At 32.0% G+C, this 16611-nt stretch overlaps 1 protein-coding gene across 2 annotated transcripts; it reads left to right on the top strand.

The window, feature by feature from the left end:
* The first annotated feature begins 3382 nt into the window (after positions 1-3382).
* Positions 3383-12624, top strand: LOC133287444 (synaptotagmin-4-like). 2 transcript variants are annotated; one of them, XM_061485064.1, is made up of 13 exons: positions 3383-3487; positions 3616-3718; positions 3818-3870; positions 3969-4089; positions 4321-4448; positions 7015-7116; positions 7433-7507; positions 8047-8126; positions 9085-9235; positions 9334-9564; positions 9905-10198; positions 10473-10586; positions 12451-12624. In XM_061485064.1, exons 1-13 carry the CDS (start codon positions 3383-3385, stop codon positions 12595-12597), a joined length of 1704 nt encoding a protein of 567 aa, XP_061341048.1. In that variant the 3' UTR covers positions 12598-12624. The 2 variants fall into 2 exon arrangements, with proteins under 2 accessions (XP_061341048.1, XP_061341047.1); XM_061485063.1 differs by having other exon boundaries at positions 3616-3728; positions 3819-3870.
* The last annotated feature ends 3987 nt before the right edge of the window (positions 12625-16611 follow it).

Raw genomic sequence — 16611 nt, 5'->3', positions numbered from 1 at the left:
CAGGATCATCGTTGCCATGATATGACAATATGCTTAAAAATTATTTATTGTTTCTGTTTATGCATAATTGAACAATAATTTTTTATTATTATTTGAAAAAAAAATAGACAGAATACATTAAAATTTATATTTAGCTTATTTTATTATAAAATGATATTAAAATGGAAGGAATGATCTGTTTACAAAATTCTTTTACAAATTACACTAATTATACGACTGGTTATATACTTTTGATTGAATTATGACCGATCATACTTAGTGTAGTTTATAAACAAAAAATTTGTAAATATAACTTTCTCTTTAAAATGATATAGTGAAAACAGTATACAAAAATATTATAAATTAAGTAATGATTAGTTGTTAGACGAACACATCAAATAAGTTGTCCCACGCCATGGCACTTGTCTGTCCAAATGTTTGTAATATACTCTAAATATGTATTGTAAGTGCAAGCAATAAAAAGGAACTAGGTAAATAATAAAAGTCGTAGTTTTCCTTGAATATGTAAAGGCTAACTTTCGGATTCCCTTAGATCTTATTTTAAGGAAAATAAAATAAAATATATATTATAAAGAACCAATTTAATTTAATCCGAAAACTTAAAAAGATGTTTGGCGAAACAATAATGATCTTATATTATATTTTTCCTAATAATCCAGTCACATAATAGGAACACTGACCAAAATGTCACTGTTCACCAACTTTTTTACCTAAATGCCACGCGAATAGTGTTATTTTCCAATATGTCACGGGGGCAAGTTCGCTACCCTGTGTAGCGAACTCGGTTTGCTGACGTGTCACATTTTTAATGGATAACAAGTATCAAATTTTAAAAAAATAATAATAATAAAAAATGAAGGTCGCCTACCATGCAGGCGAACTTGGTTAAAATCAAGTTGGTGTCTACTATAAACGTGACACGTCAGCAAACCGAGTTCGCTACACCCCGTGGCAGATTGAAAAATAACACTTTTTGCGTGACATTTAGATAAAAAAGTTGGTAAACAGTGTCATTTTAGTCACTGTTCCCACGTAATAGCTCATTAAACTAACTTAAAGAGTCGAAAAAGTAAAAACTATATAAATTCTATATTTAATCTCCTCAGCCATATGGAGTATGTGGAAGACATCAAATCTCTTAGCTGGTTGATTCAGAGTAAAATGTCTCGTCACATCTCTTATTCCCTGCTTGAGCCTCCAATACTCTTATTGTCCACCTTTTTCAACCTGGGAATATCTGAAACATCCACCTGCACTGAAAAAGCCTCCCATCTTAGCACATCACTGAGGGCAACACATAATGTATACTTTAATATGATCACTTGCACGCATTCAGCATAAATTGACTCCACCATTCTGGGGCTAGCCATTTCATGCCCACTTGACAAAGGCAGAACTTGGAGTTGAACATGAAGAAATAACCATAAGATATTAATTAACCGTTGCATGTATTCCCTTTTTTTATTTCAAGAAATTAAACTGAAAATTTCACCCTTTTTTTTTTCTTCAAGAAATTAAACTGAAAATTTCCTTTTTTTTGTCATCACACAATTTTTCCAAATTTAAGAGTCACGTTACATGGCTCCTGATGCAGCAGTAAATAATTTCGTAATAATAATGATGAGATGATGACAGAAACCATGCATGAAACAAACAAACAAACTAAGCGACCCGTGTTAATTATTTTAGAGGTGATGCAGAAACATCCATAAAAGGCGTTAAGTATTAATTAATGAATTTAATCAATAGTAAATTCGTGGGTGACCACAAGTTCAAACTTAATTATAATTCCGATTAGGTTTCGAACTTGGGGGTGACCACAACAAGGCACTTATACAATGTTCAATAGTCACAAGACTCACAATAAAAGCAGTACACAACAAGCAAAGAGTTTTTTTTTTTTTCGCAGTTAAATTATTATTAAAATAGCACATTCAATCTTCTTTTTCAAACTTTTTTTTTTTGTGTTAGCTATTTTTTGTTATGTTTTCGTGGTGAAATTTAATCACAACATTGTCTCTTTATACCCAATGAATTTAATGAATCAATTTGCACGCAGTGGTATTGCACTTTACAGGCTATATATAGGACTTAAATAAAGGCTTAGACTGTGAAGATTGCTCGAAAACTGCAAAGCCCAAGTAAACACAGGTTTACATACATTTCATCATCTTGGTTCAAAAATTTTGTCCTGGATCACTCTTTTACTCTTCAAATAAGAAGGACATTTTTTTTTGTCATCGTGTTAGAAATAGCAAAGCTTTTTCTTTTTAAATAAATACATACTCACAATCAATTTAATATTTTAAAGTTCATTTGTTTATTTCTACTTTCATGATTTATGTATTTACTAAGTTAATTGCATCTTAAACACTGACCGAAAATTTGTTTATTATTAATTTCAAAGTTAACTTAGTTGAGTCAAGTCTAAAATGATTTAACTTATAATTATGTGCTTTATTAATGAGTAAGTTAAGAAAATAGAAAAAAAATAATAATAATTCGATCAGTTTTTATTCACGAGTCTCGTTTTTATACTTTTTGCTTTCGTACATCTTTTAGTGTTTTATTTTGTGATTGTTTATATTTACACTTTAGTTGTTTGATCTTGAGTTAATATGACATAGTTTATACTATTATTTTATCACATAAAGCACAATCATTTTGTATTATGCTTATATTTATTGATAGGTTAATCCGTCACTAGAATTAGAAAAAATCAATGCACAATTCAGTGAGAAAGAAGCAAGTGAAACAAACTTTTTTAGTTTTGTTAATAACTAATAACTACATTATTGGAAACTACATCCAGCTTATAACTTTGTTAACAGTGGATCCTTATCATCGATTTTACGTGTCGTCATAATTCGACAATACTCATCTCATCATTTCAACAAGCACGTATATTACTTTGTCAATAATCAATGAATGTTTGCATTAACCAAAGGATGATAGTTCATTTAGTGTATGAAAACTAAGCAGGTGGAGGTGATCGCATGTGTTTGATATTCTCCAGTATTATCTTTGAAAGGAGTTTAAAACTTTAATCCTAGCTCCAAATAATATTGAGGATACATGTGATTTAAAAAAAATAAAAATTGAATGTTTGCATTATGTATGATAAATTGATAATAACACAAATTTGATTAATTAATTAATTAATTAATGCCCACAAACACCTGGTTAAACGTAACTAACTCATCAACAGACACACACTCCTCTCTCTCTCTCTCTCTCTCTCTCTCATTCTCTGTTCCAACAAACATGGCCTGAAAAGTGAAAACCATGCTTGAGCTCAACAACTACAAAGGCGAAGCAGATTCACAATTTCCTATTCTCTCCTCGCATTGGCTATAGTGTTTTTTCTATTTCACTTGCGAAAATGGGATTCATCAGTGGTATGATCGTTGGTATCGCCATTGGTATGGGATTGATCGTCGCATTTGCTCGTCACGAAAGCGCCCGATCCAAGCGTCGTTCAGATTTGGTATATAATCTCCAATCCACATTCCTTTCATTTTAACTCTTTCTTCCATTCCATAATATATAATAATACGAATCGATATTTATTAATTTGTTACCGTTCGCGTTTTGGTTTCTGTGAATTGATTTTAGGCGAAGATGATAGCAGAGTTTGCGAGAATGACGGTGGAAGATTCCAGAAAACTTCTACCTCCCAAGTTCTATCCGTCATGGGTTGTCTTCACTCGGAGACAGAAGTTTAGTTCAACTTGCTTGCTTCATTCCTCTCTACACTTTTACTTACAGTACCTTCAATTTTGGTCTGGGTTCTGATGTTGATTTGTTCATTATCTGCAGTTAAATTGGCTCAATAGCCAACTCGAAAAGATTTGGCCGTATGTTAATGAGGTACTTTACTTTTTGTTTTTCTTTTATAAAGTTTGTTGATACATATTCACTGAATGAGATCTAGACTTTTGATGCAATGTGGAAATATATGTACTTAGGCAGCGTCAGAGTTGATAAAAAGCAATGTAGAACCCATTCTTGAACAATATAAGCCTATTATTTTGTCTTCCCTCACCTTCTCCAAGTTGACCCTTGGCACTGTGGCTCCACACTTTACAGGTTAGCTACATTATTATCGTTCCTTTGAATTTTCAATCATGTCTTTTTTATGTTATGACTAATGGGTAGCCTTATATTTTGTACTTACGTGCTGTGCTTGTTATTAGTTCATAATTAAAAATTCGAAAACATTGAGTGTGAACTCGATGGTCTTCTATTTATTAAAATGTTGGCTTTGTTCATTCCTGTAATATCATACTGATACAGAAATGTGCTGCTTGAAATATTTAGGAATTTCAATTATTGAAGAGGATAGTGGGCCTAATGGAGTGACTATGGAGTTTGAGATGCAGTGGGATGGTAATCCGAATATCGTTCTTGACATTAAAACCCGTGTTGGTGTTGTACTTCCTGTGCAGGTGATGCATAAATCATTGCTCAATTATGTCTTTTTGCATCCTGATGATATTTTCTAAATTCGTTGTGCACAGTGCACTTCAACTGGCCACAAAGTTCAATTTGTATTAGGCTCGCTTTGCGTATTAATTTTAAAGTAAATATCATCTTTCGTCCTCGTTAAATTAAATGAGGTCCGCTTTAGTCTCTAACAAATAAAAAGGTCTATAGTAGTTCCTAAGAAATTTAAAATGGACTAATTTTAGTTTTTTTAAGGACTAATATGGGTCTGTTTTGAATTTATGAGGGACCACGATTTCAACTAAATGGGTTCATATCACAATAAGCTTTTTTATTTGCTAAGAACTAAAGCGGACGCCGTGAAATTTGCACCAAAAATAATATTTAGTCTTAATTTTATCTTTCTAAGAGGAAGTGAAAGCAAGCGACCTTTCTGACCAAGAGATTAATTTATGTACATTACAATATTTGATAGTCCATCTCTGTTTCTTTTTGTTACCTTTTATTGTTAAGAATAAGTTGTGTCTTTCAAAGTTTAAATTCTATTCACCTCATTATGCCACGTAGTTTGTTTATTGAATTTTATGTTCTTGTCGTCCAATAAATAAAGGTAATTATTTTTCTTATGTAATATAAGATAAATTAATTTTCCTAGTCACATATAAAAAGATGAGACTTATTTATATTTTTTTCTCTCTTATATTCCCACTCCTCTCTTCTCTATATATGTTTGTAGGAAAGAGATTTTATCTTATGTCACTTTAAACAAATAATTTCCCATAAATAAATGCTGGGTAATGTACTTCCGGTCAACCTCAAAAAGATATGCCGAATAAGATTAATCTAAATGTTCTCTCTCATAAAACAAAATTCTGAGAGTTTTTTTTTTTTTTTTTTTTTTTTTTGTACAGAATGCTCTCTTTTAGGGTGTTCGCGGTCTGGATTGGATCGATTTTGGAAGCAAAAAATCATCCGATCCAATCCATTCGGTTTGATCATGTAATCATCCATTCGGTTTGGATTTTTTTTCGAATCCGATCCAATCCAATCCAATTTTTTTCGGTTTGGATTGGATCGGTTTTCGGTTTTTTGAAAATCCTAAAATTTGTTTCATAATTTTTGTGCAAATAACATCTTTTGTATATATTGGCTTTGTACATTTTTTTTGAAATACAAAAGCATGAGTAAATAATAATATAGTTTTTTTTTGGACAATGAGATATGAAGCTCTACACAAATGAAATTTTATTGATGAGATGTGACTAGATTTTTTCTTGGGTTTAGTTGATGGGTTGATGAGTCTTGAGTTTAGAAATTTTTGGGCTATGATTGGGGCAAACTCAAGTAGATAGAGAGAAATTAATATATTGGATCGATTTGGATTGGATCGGTTTTCATTAATCAATCCGAAAACCGATCCAATCCAATTAAAATTTGCGGTTTTTTTCGGTTTTGATTTTTCGATTTATTCTATTCGGTTACCGCGGTTTGAATCGGTTGATGAACACTTTACTCTCTTTTGAGAGGGGCGTGTTAGTGTTAGAGTTATATAAAATTATTATTATTTTGTAAAGAATGCTCTCTTTTGAGGGGGTGTGTGTTAGAATTATATAAAATTATTAAAGTGACATTCATTTAATAACTTAAATTTTTGAGTTGAATTGGTTCTTTAAGTTCTTATGAATTCCACACTAGTTCTCTATACAACCAATGTGGGACTCTAAGTCCTATATACCTTGCAAATGGGTCCTAACATTCCACCATGTTCTGCATCTCCGGCGCCCACAAGGGCTAGCTTTGTGCTAGTTTTTTACTAGCCTCAAGCGAACACTGCAATGCCGGCATCACCACCCGCACTGTTCAATTGCAACCGGGAGATATAGTGAAAGACTATGATAACGAGTTAGCTTTTGGGTGATACATCTCAAGATTTTTATCATTATCATATTAGAGTCTTACGTCTTGCGTTCGATCCTAACCGATCCTTATTTTTTTTGTAAAATTTCTTAGCACATGGTGATACATCTCAAGATTTTTATCATTATCATATCAGAGTCTTACGTCTTGTGTTCGATCCTAACCGATCCTTATTTTTTTTGTAAAATTTCTTAGCACATGTAGACTGAGCCTGATGTATCATCCAACTTTCTAGCCGAATATGCTCTCCCATCAATGATTTATATACTTGTGTGACATTTTTTTTTAAGAATACAAAAGAAAATCATATTTGAAAATCAAAGGAAGGTTGTCATGCTAGTTCTCGTGAATATTATCAACCTTCGTCTACATTATTTATCTAGACAAGTTTGTTTCCCTATGCTTCAGAGAAATTATATTTCAGCGCATATGTCTCTGTTTTTTAAAACAAACATCCAAACATCTTCATTTAGGCTTCGGTTATCTTTATTAGAAAAAGATTTGCATACTTTTCAAGGATCAATTTATAAGCTGGATTGTGCAACTCAATCTGTTAGTAGCATCATTTATGACTTTGCATTTGTCAGCATTTATTTTAAGTTATTCCTTATCATTCTGTTCTTTCTCTTTCCTGGCAACTTGTTTATATAGGTAAAAAATATTGGATTCACTGGGGTTTTCAGGTTGATCTTCAAACCACTAGTAAATGAGTTCCCTGCATTTGGAGCTGTTTGTTTTTCCTTGAAAGAAAAGGTCAGTTATATTGCTTGTAAGTTATGCTTTTATTGGGGAAATTAAAAATAAAAATAAAAAATTTCAATATTTCTTTGTGCGAGAAATATTTCAACATGTTGAAGGTTGGGTAATTTGCATGATATTATTTAACGATACCTCTGTTCTTTGATGTCATGTAACTGGAAACGAACATAGCTTCAGGGAATTTTAGCAACAGAATGCAGATTCGTACTTTGGTTACATAGCAGTCAATGAGTGTTTGTTCAAATATGTGTAAACTACTTAATCCAAGTACTAATTCAAATTTTCTGCTTTTTCTTTGTTTTGCCAACAGAAAGATCTGGATTTTACACTTAAGGTTGTTGGCGGTGATATATCATCTATACCGGGGATATCTGATGCAATAGAGGTATAAGCGAATCTTATCTTTATATGGTACTTTTGTTATTCCTTTGATTTATGTTGTATTAGTTTGTAGATGCTATACCTCTATTGTGTAACTGAATTAGTTTTAGCATGTATCTAATCTTTACGTGTAACTGAATTTCCTAGTTGTGTAATTAATAATCAGTCATTATAATATTTTTTTCCGCGTAATAAACTAAAAACAGTTTAATGGTTTCACTAATTTTAATGTTGACTGTTACTTTTAATTATTGAAAATCTTTCTTATTTATGCAATGTTTTAAAATGTATAACTCCTACTTGTATTTACTTTTTTTTGCTATTCTTCTGGAGATCTCCTATGTTGGTTCTGAAATTTTGTCATCATTCTCTTTTATGTATGTCTGAGATCCGAGGTTTGAATAGATGGTGCAATATAGTCCTAATGCATTGTAATTTAAATCATTGACAAGTATAACCAATTACAAAAGTTAGGGATATTAATAACTTTTTAACTCATACAGTTCTCTACTTCAGTAATAAACCCCTTTGCTATTTATTCAGGAAACAATTCGAGATGCCATTGAAGACTCTATAACTTGGCCAGTACGCAAAATTATACCAATTATACCTGGGGATTACAGGTAGGCAAATGTTCATTCTCACTTAAGCATGTGCACGCATCTTACTCTGTCCATGCAGAGCTAGAGAGTAGAGACTACTAGAAGGAATCGCAGGTATTAGTATATTTTCACTAGGTTGGCAAAATGAAAATTACAGACGCACGCACCATTCATTTCTTTGGATCTTCTTATTTTTAAGTTAGAAGCTACTTATAAGCTAGCTAAAGTTAAAAAAAAGAGTTTAAAGAAAGAAGCTAAAAGCTGTTTGGAAATTACATAAAAGTTTTAGCTTAAAAATGACTTAAAAACACATATTTCAAGAAAATTATCTCTCTCTATCTTTATCACTCTTCATTTTAAAAAAAAACACACAATTTAAGAAAAACAGATAAAAGCTTAAAAAAAAGCTCCTCCTAAGAACTTTTTTCTTCGTTATAAGAAAAAGAACTTTTCGTTATAATAGCTTAACAATAACTGCTTACCTTAACGGAGTTAGTAAAAGTTTTAGAAACTAAACAGCGAAACAGCGGTAAGCACAATTTCTATCTTGGGCAGCAGCAACAAATATTTTTAGCCTTTGGCGAGCTTGAGCTGAAGCTGACCTTGAGCTGGCCTTTTTCCCCCAGTTTGAATCCGCCTCAGGTTTCATCAACAGAAAAGAGGTTATCCTAGCAAGGCTTGATGATTTAGAACTTCAGCTGATTCACCATTTTCTTGTTGGACTTTGGGATGACTTCGAGTAAATGAAACCCATATTAACTTAAGAGAGTGGCTGCCTTGGTTGCTCATCTGTGTTTATTTCATTCAATTTTAGCATAATAAATTAATGTCATCTTTGCTCCTAAATGTGCTTAACCTTTTTATCCTTTTCTTTGTCTTAATCATCGCAGTACCATGCATATCCTTATGCGTATATTATAGCACTGTTCTATTTTTGTTTATTCTATTCCGTATGATTAATTGTTTCTTCCTCTTGCAGTAACCTAGAGTTGAAACCGGTTGGAACACTGGAAGTTAAACTAGTGCAAGCAAAGAACTTAACAAATAAAGATTTGATTGGGAAATCCGATCCTTTTGCTGTCATGTTTGTACGCCCACTTCGGGACAGAACCAAAACCAGTAAAACAATCGTAAGACAACATTCTTTTCCGAGAAAACCGAAGTGCTTCCTTTTTTTGGTTTTTTTTATTTATTGTGTGGTTATAATCAAACTGATGGGCATGTTCAGAACAACCAGTTGAATCCAATATGGAATGAGCACTTTGAGTTCATTATTGAAGATGCGTCAACGCAGCACTTGACCATAAGAATTTTTGATGATGAAGGCATTCAGGCTGCTGAACTTATTGGCTGTGCCCAAATTTCGCTGAAGGACCTTGAACCTGGTAAAGTCAAGGATGTATGGTTGAAACTGGTTAAGGATTTGGTGGTCCATAGGGATAACAAGGACAGGGGGGAGGTAAGATATATAATCGTAGTGTCTTCGTAATATTCATCTAGTATTCTAGCTGATCGATGCTGATTGCCAAGTGGTATGCCTAAAATATGAAACCAAGTGCTCTCAAGTTTATCAAGTATATTGATTTATGGACACTATATTTATGTTATATGAATATCTGTCAAATGAGAAAACACATATTATAACTGTGTAATGAGCATCGAATCAGGTCTTTTCTTCGTTACTTGTCATTTGCCTTCTTTGTTATCTTGTAGTGTTCTACTCGTACAAATTCATATTACAGCAATTCATAAATCTTCTTGAGCTTCCAGTCATCTTCATATTTATACATTCCCCATAGGTGCACTTGGAGCTCTTGTACTGCCCATATGGAGTTGATAAGAGCTTTAAGAACCCTTTTGACCCTGACTACTCGTTAACCACGTTCGAAAAGACCCTCAAGAGTGAAGCTGACGAAGAGTCTGAGAATCTTACAAGATCATCACCCCGGAGGAGAAGCAACGTGATTGTAAGAGGGGTTCTATCTGTGACAGTGATTTCAGCTGAAGACTTGCCAGTAGTGGATTTGATGGGCAAGGCTGACCCATTTGTTGTCCTTATGTTGAAAAAATCGGAAAAAAAACTCAAGACCAGGGTAAGATTTAGGACATTTTTGACGTGACACTTTTGCTATATTAGAGTGTTTTACTTAATTTTAATTTGGTCATGAGCAAGATAAATTGAAATGATTGAATCGATTATCAACTTGAAGTAATTTTGAATGAAAATTAGTTAAAAACGTATTAGAAAATCTTTTTGTTTTGGATTTACAATTTTACATGCCAAACACTAATTTTTAATTGATTCATATGCAAACACTGATTTCAATATAGTTATAGTAGATTAAATCATTATTCTTGTGTTCTCAGGTTGTAAACGAATCCCTAAACCCAATTTGGAATCAAACATTCGACTTCGTTGTGGAGGATGGCTTACGCGAAATGTTAATTCTTGAAGTCTGGGATCATGATACGTTTGGCAAGGTGATACCTCTTGAATTTTCTGTCGAAGTTGTTTGTTTCTAATTAGTAACTACTGCTTGGGTTTAAAACCTCATTCAATAACTTCTAATTAATAAATTCTTGTCGTCCTAATATTTTGATAGCCATTTTCTTTGGCTTGAACAGAGCAGTTTGATAGCTAGCATTCTTGGTTTTTATTAATTGAGCAACCACTCCTTCAATTAAAAAGCAAGAAAGAAATTGGCATTTTCTTGCATCGAATTTTTCTTTTATTTGTTAGTATACGTGATGTACTACGGTCATGAATAAGTTACATGTGATCTAAACATTTAATTATTTTTCATGTTTAGTGTATTGAGAATGTGTGGCTTCATGAGTAAGTGGGATTTGTCTAGGAAAGATACTTGGATATACCATATGAATTGTTCTATATGAGTGAGTACATTGAGCCTAATTTAAAAATCCAATCCACTATATCATTAAAGGATTTAATGTTCAGTCTCGTTCTTTCTCCGATGGTGATGGTCTAATGTACTTTTTTTTCTGATGAAAAAATAGCCTTTAGACTATACTTTGAGGATAAAGCAGTCAAAGGAGATTGAATATAACCGTTGGATCAACATAATCGATCTAACGGTGAGATTGATTGGTAGTCACGTGGTAGTAACACAACTTGGTTGTCACAATATCTTTCCTCTTGAATTTCTCTCTTCCTTAATTTCTTAAGTTCCATTTAGAGTAATTTGGAGTTCGGGCGAGTACAGGATTGAGGTTTTGATTCCATAGGTTCTCGATAGACTAAATTGGTATTGGGAAGGATCGAACACTTGTTCATACTCCTAACTTTCAGCTCTCATACACCAACTGAACTACCATCAGTACATGATTTATATAGAGAATCTAACTTTCACAAAAAAAAAAATTAAATTAAAGAAAGTTTAGAGTGTTATTTAATAACTAGCATAGATGCACGGGTACAAATATGTGTAACTAATATTATTCATTTACATATCAAATGGGATGGTTATATTTATTATGATTTTAATTTTATTATTCTTATTATTTGATTAGTTACTATTGGATCAATTTAAAATCAACGGTAATTAATTTTTCTCATTTTTAACCTTTAATTTCAAATTGATCTAACAATAATTAATTAGTTAATAAGCATAATAAGACAAAAAAGTAGTAAGTATAACCTTCTTCAACTTTTAAATACAATTTTTACTAAGAATAAGATCTAACCAAATAGTGGTAGCTCATTTGGTAGAAAAAGAGCAGAATAGGTGGAAAGGAAAGAGTTTCGGTTCGATCCCTACATGCCCTTTTGATAAAAGTTTAAATATCTCTATCCTTGACCCGTCTCCCACTTCAGATTAGTCTCATAACCAATTTAAAGAGGGAGGCGCCTTAAAAATATGGTTGGGTTAACAAGAATAAGATATCAATTTAACTGATACATCTCACTCACACTGTTTGATGTTAATGAAGCTTCCCATGTGGTTCAGACTTCAGACTGCCGCTGTGGAGATAAATCCTTATTCTCCATAAAATGTATTAGATTTGTGACTGATAAGCTGATCTACGGCCATGAGCTCACAGAAATTGTAAATTTGACTCAGCAAACTGTTGATTTGAAAGATAATTAATTCAACAATGCTGTACAATTTGTTGGCTGAAATCCATAAATTAGATCTTTTGCCCTAATTTTTTTATGATCAGTCTTGTGCATATAATTGTCTTATATGTTTACTGAATTTATATGTTGTCTTGTCTCCTCGGCTCCTCGAGTCATCAGTTTACCGTCTTCATCTCAATCTTATACTCCATTTTTCTCAAATCAGTATCAAATTGAGTGTTTTCGGTAAATGCATGAATTTTTCAGGAAAAAATTGGAAGAGTGCTCATGACACTTACTAAGGTCATATTAGAAGGGGAATACCAGGAAACTGTTCCTCTAGATGCAGCTAAATCCGGAAACATTACATTCTATCTGAAGTGGACTCCGCAGCACAAGTACCGGGATCCTTAGCAGACTTCACAGTTGGCTCAGCACAATCGACCGCGTGAATCAAAATCAAAATCATTACTGTCCATTTTCTATACTCGACTTATTTTGACAATTTGGAATTGGCACACCTTTCAGTATCTGGTTGATTATCGAAGCCACATAAGATTCGAGGAGAAAATGTGTACGGTTTGAACAAACAAAAGCATTACATTTCCTTTGTAAATATAGGTTATTACAGTCCGTTGTTTTTTGTTCCCTTAAAAGAAAGGGAAAAGCAAAACAATTTAGAGGGTATTTAATTTGAATTAAGATTTTAAAAGATTAATTTGAGATACATTTTTTTTATATTTTAAAAAGTTATATAGAATTGTAGTGACTTTAAAGACTTTTTTAAAAGATTTTTTTTACAATCAAAATTTTATAAAATTGTATTTTAAAGGATTTTAATAGAATTTAGAGTAAATATCATACTCAACAAAAAATACGGAATCATTTTAATCTCTTAGAAAAAAAAAAGTATCTATATTAGTCCTTTTTGAGCTTCTTTGAAATTCTGAGGCACCACAATTTCAAAGAACTAAAATTTCAAAGGGACCATAAGTCAATTTTTTTTTACTAAGGGATTAAAATAGATTTTGTGTTTTTTGTTGAGGACCCATCTAGAATTTATAAGATTTGAAAGAATAATAAAACTTTATAAGATTTTTAAAAATCATATAAATTTTTAACGAACATTCAAACTAACAAGAGTCAATAAAAAAATAACAAAGAAATGCAATGATATTAATAAAAAAAATAAAACTCAATATAATTTTCTCAATTAGTAATTTGATGTAACTTGATGTCCTACTAAGCAGCAGCTTTCCACATATCTATATTAGCCCTCCACACATTAGCATCTTCTCGTTTTTGCTTTTGGGTTTGATCAATGAGTTAAAGATTATCTTCTTCATTTGGTATCAGAGCTATGCATATATGATTATACGACTCACAATTCTTTTACTTATTAAAATAATTCAAAATTTGCATATAGAACTTAAAGTTCATAATAAAATTTTGTTTGTAATTTTTTTATAGATCTTGGAAACCTTGGGGTTTTTATTCTACGTGATGAGAGCTTTTTAACCATATATCATACGCATGTTTTTATTGAGTATTCTAAGAAGATTTCGCATACGAATTTCTGGGTTTTATTACATTAAAATTTTGAAAATTTCTCAAATTATTTTCAATCGATACGTTGAAACCTTAAATTATTTTGAGACTTTTGAAAAACAAGTTTTTAGAGATCTATTGACACAAAAATTATTTGAAATCATTTGCTATAGCGAAGGAATTTCGTTCATTAATGTGTTGTTACAAAACATACGATTCATATTGTGAAAGTTTCAATCTTTCTTTAAATCGATCTCATTTCATTGAAGTAAAACGAAAATTGGTTTGAGAGTTTTTGTTCCCCAGTTATTTTCCTACTATTTTATGTTTTTTTAATACAAAAATCACACCTTTAGTGCCAAGAAAAATCGTGATCCATAGCTTGAAAAATCATTTTTTAAACTTTCAAGAGCTCTAAAAAATCGCTCAAAAATCTGCTATTTTTAAATGGATTAGATTATAATATTGTTGGGTTATTGTTTCTAGATTGTTTTGTGATAAAAATTGCTTAAAAATCTGCTATTTTTGAGCTTTGACGAATTCACGTGGCGAAACCCGATTTTGAGTGAGTCGACCCGCCAAAAGAAGAAATACTGCAGAAGAAAAATATCAAGAAATCTTAGGAGTTAGAATGAGATTGTGAGAGAGTAATCCTATTTATACTTCTCACTAAAAAGTCTCACGAAATTACACTAATAAAAAATTCACTAAAATCGTTAGATTTTTGAATACCATAAGATTATTTTTTCTTTATTTAAAATCCTGATTGAATACCACTAAATTTGGATGGACTTTAAAATAATCTTTTAAAATCCTAATCGAATATCACGATACTTTTTTCAATCATTTAAAATTCTTATTGAATATTAATAATTTTTTGTCCAAAAATAATCCATTAAAATCTCAATCGAATACACTCCTTAATTAATTTAAATTTAAGGTGTTTTTCATATAATATTATTGAATCTCCTGTGTTAAAATTATTGTTCGCGCTAGCATAAAGTGTAAAATATTTATGACACACAGCACCAAAAGTATTTTGACATAATCATGACTAATACCAATACCACATAACCAAAAAGAAAAAAGAAAAAAAAAACACAAAATTAAAAGAAGAACGAAACCATGCCTCTATGAACAAGAAGAACGAGTAGAAGAAAAAATAAATTAGAAGAGCTATCGACTGCCAAAAAGAAAAACGGGAGAAGAAGAAGAAATTGGAAGAGCATGAAGAAGAAAACCATCCCAAGAAAGAGAAATTGGGGATTTAAGATTTAGGTAAAAAAAAAATGAGTTGACTCACGATTAACTCCACCTAACCTAAAAGAAATAAGGGTCATTGAAGCTACGGTAAAAAATAACTATCACATATGGACTGAAAAAAATAGGAGTAAAATTTGAAGTTGTAAGATTAGTATGGGAGTTAGAGTCCGTTTTGATAGCTCTACTCCAACTACGCATACCAGATTTAATTTTAACATGTTCAAATTCATTATTTAGAAATTACTGTACAAAACTCAATGATTTCCCCAACTATTAATCAACCTAAACTATTGAGTACGACTGTATTGCGTGCCAGGTTGCCAGCTCACTTACGTACTCGATTGAAATGCCATCTTATAAATATTAACTTTGAAAAGCTAACACGATGGCATAGAGTAAAGGAACACTGATCAAAATATTACTGTTTATCAATTTTTTTATCTAAATGTTACGATAACAGTCTTATTTTCCAATCTTCCACGGGGTGAGTTCACTACCCGGTGTAGCAAACTCGGTTTGCTAACGTGTCACGTTTCTAGTGGACACCAAATTCACTACACGGGGTAGCGAACTTGATTTTAACCAAGTTCGTTAACCTATGTAGCGACCTTCAAACATTTTTTTTTTAATTTGGTACTTGTTATTCACTAGAAATGTGACACGTCAGCAAACCGAGTAGCGAACTTGCCCCCGTGACAGATTGGGAAATAAGATTGTTCGCGTGGCATCTAGGTAAAAAAGTTGGTGAACACTGTTCCATAGAGTAAGAAGGACCACTCAAAAAAATGCCGATAAAATGATGTACTTTCTTGTTCACGCATAAATTCATTTACATCACACTTAGAATTGATTTTACTCACCAAATTTTTTTATTTTTTATTTTATAAACGAAGAAGGAGTAAAGCCCCAAAAGAAACAATTACAAAATAGTAGATAAAGACCGACAATGAGAAGCATTCTTAGTCAGGAGCTCCAAAAGTAGAGAACATGGATTTCAATAAAACTAAAATTTCTCTTACCATCAAGAGGTGTCGTTGTTAGCCAGTGAGCACATGTATTGTTCTCTCTCCTAATATGACTGCATATCACAATCCAATCCATTGAAAGTCATTTTTGAATATGGAAAACAACCTGGGAATGTTTGGGATTGTTTCTTGCATCCTTTATTGCAGAAATAGCATGTACCACGTCATAATCCAACTCTACTCTCCTTGCACCCATTCCCCAAGCCAGCTCCAAACCTTTAAGAATCTTCCAGAGCTCTGCATCTAAAGGATTACAATACACAAGGCCAAACGTAAATCATCCTAGAAAGTCTCCATTGTGATCTTTGATGAGCCCACCACAACTAGCTTGCTTCCTTAAGGAAGATGAAGCTCCATCTGTGTTGATCTTCAACCACCAAATTTTTCAACTAAATACAAAAATTACTCAAACCATTAAGACTGATCTACGGTGTGCATGACAATTTTTCGAAAATCAGTTTTATTTTATTTTATTTTCGGGAACAAAAATAGATAGAAACAATGTTTGAAGAAACCAATTTATTTTTTTGTTCCTGAGAATGAACTAGTGCAATTTCTGTGATGAGTAACAACAAAAAGAATAATTTTTTTG

Source organism: Gastrolobium bilobum, unplaced genomic scaffold (genome assembly GCF_033153095.1).
Source record: "Gastrolobium bilobum isolate Gb01-03AN ecotype WA unplaced genomic scaffold, APGP_CSIRO_Gbil_v1 utg647, whole genome shotgun sequence".
In the NCBI taxonomy this organism is placed as follows: domain Eukaryota; kingdom Viridiplantae; phylum Streptophyta; class Magnoliopsida; order Fabales; family Fabaceae; genus Gastrolobium; species Gastrolobium bilobum.
The sequence above is the reverse complement of the archived record's forward strand: the minus strand, read 5'-3'. Positions and strand labels throughout refer to the sequence as shown.

Bases quoted from the DNA above. Each gene is read 5' to 3' on its own strand.
- LOC133287444 (XM_061485063.1), top strand. From the start codon at position 3,383: ATGGGATTCATCAGTGGTATGATCGTTGGTATCGCCATTGGTATGGGA. The intron at 4,090-4,320 runs GTTAGCTACATT...TGAAATATTTAG, and splicing joins TGTGGCTCCACACTTTACAG to GAATTTCAATTATTGAAGAG. The intron at 9,236-9,333 runs GTAAGACAACAT...GGGCATGTTCAG, and splicing joins CCAAAACCAGTAAAACAATC to AACAACCAGTTGAATCCAAT.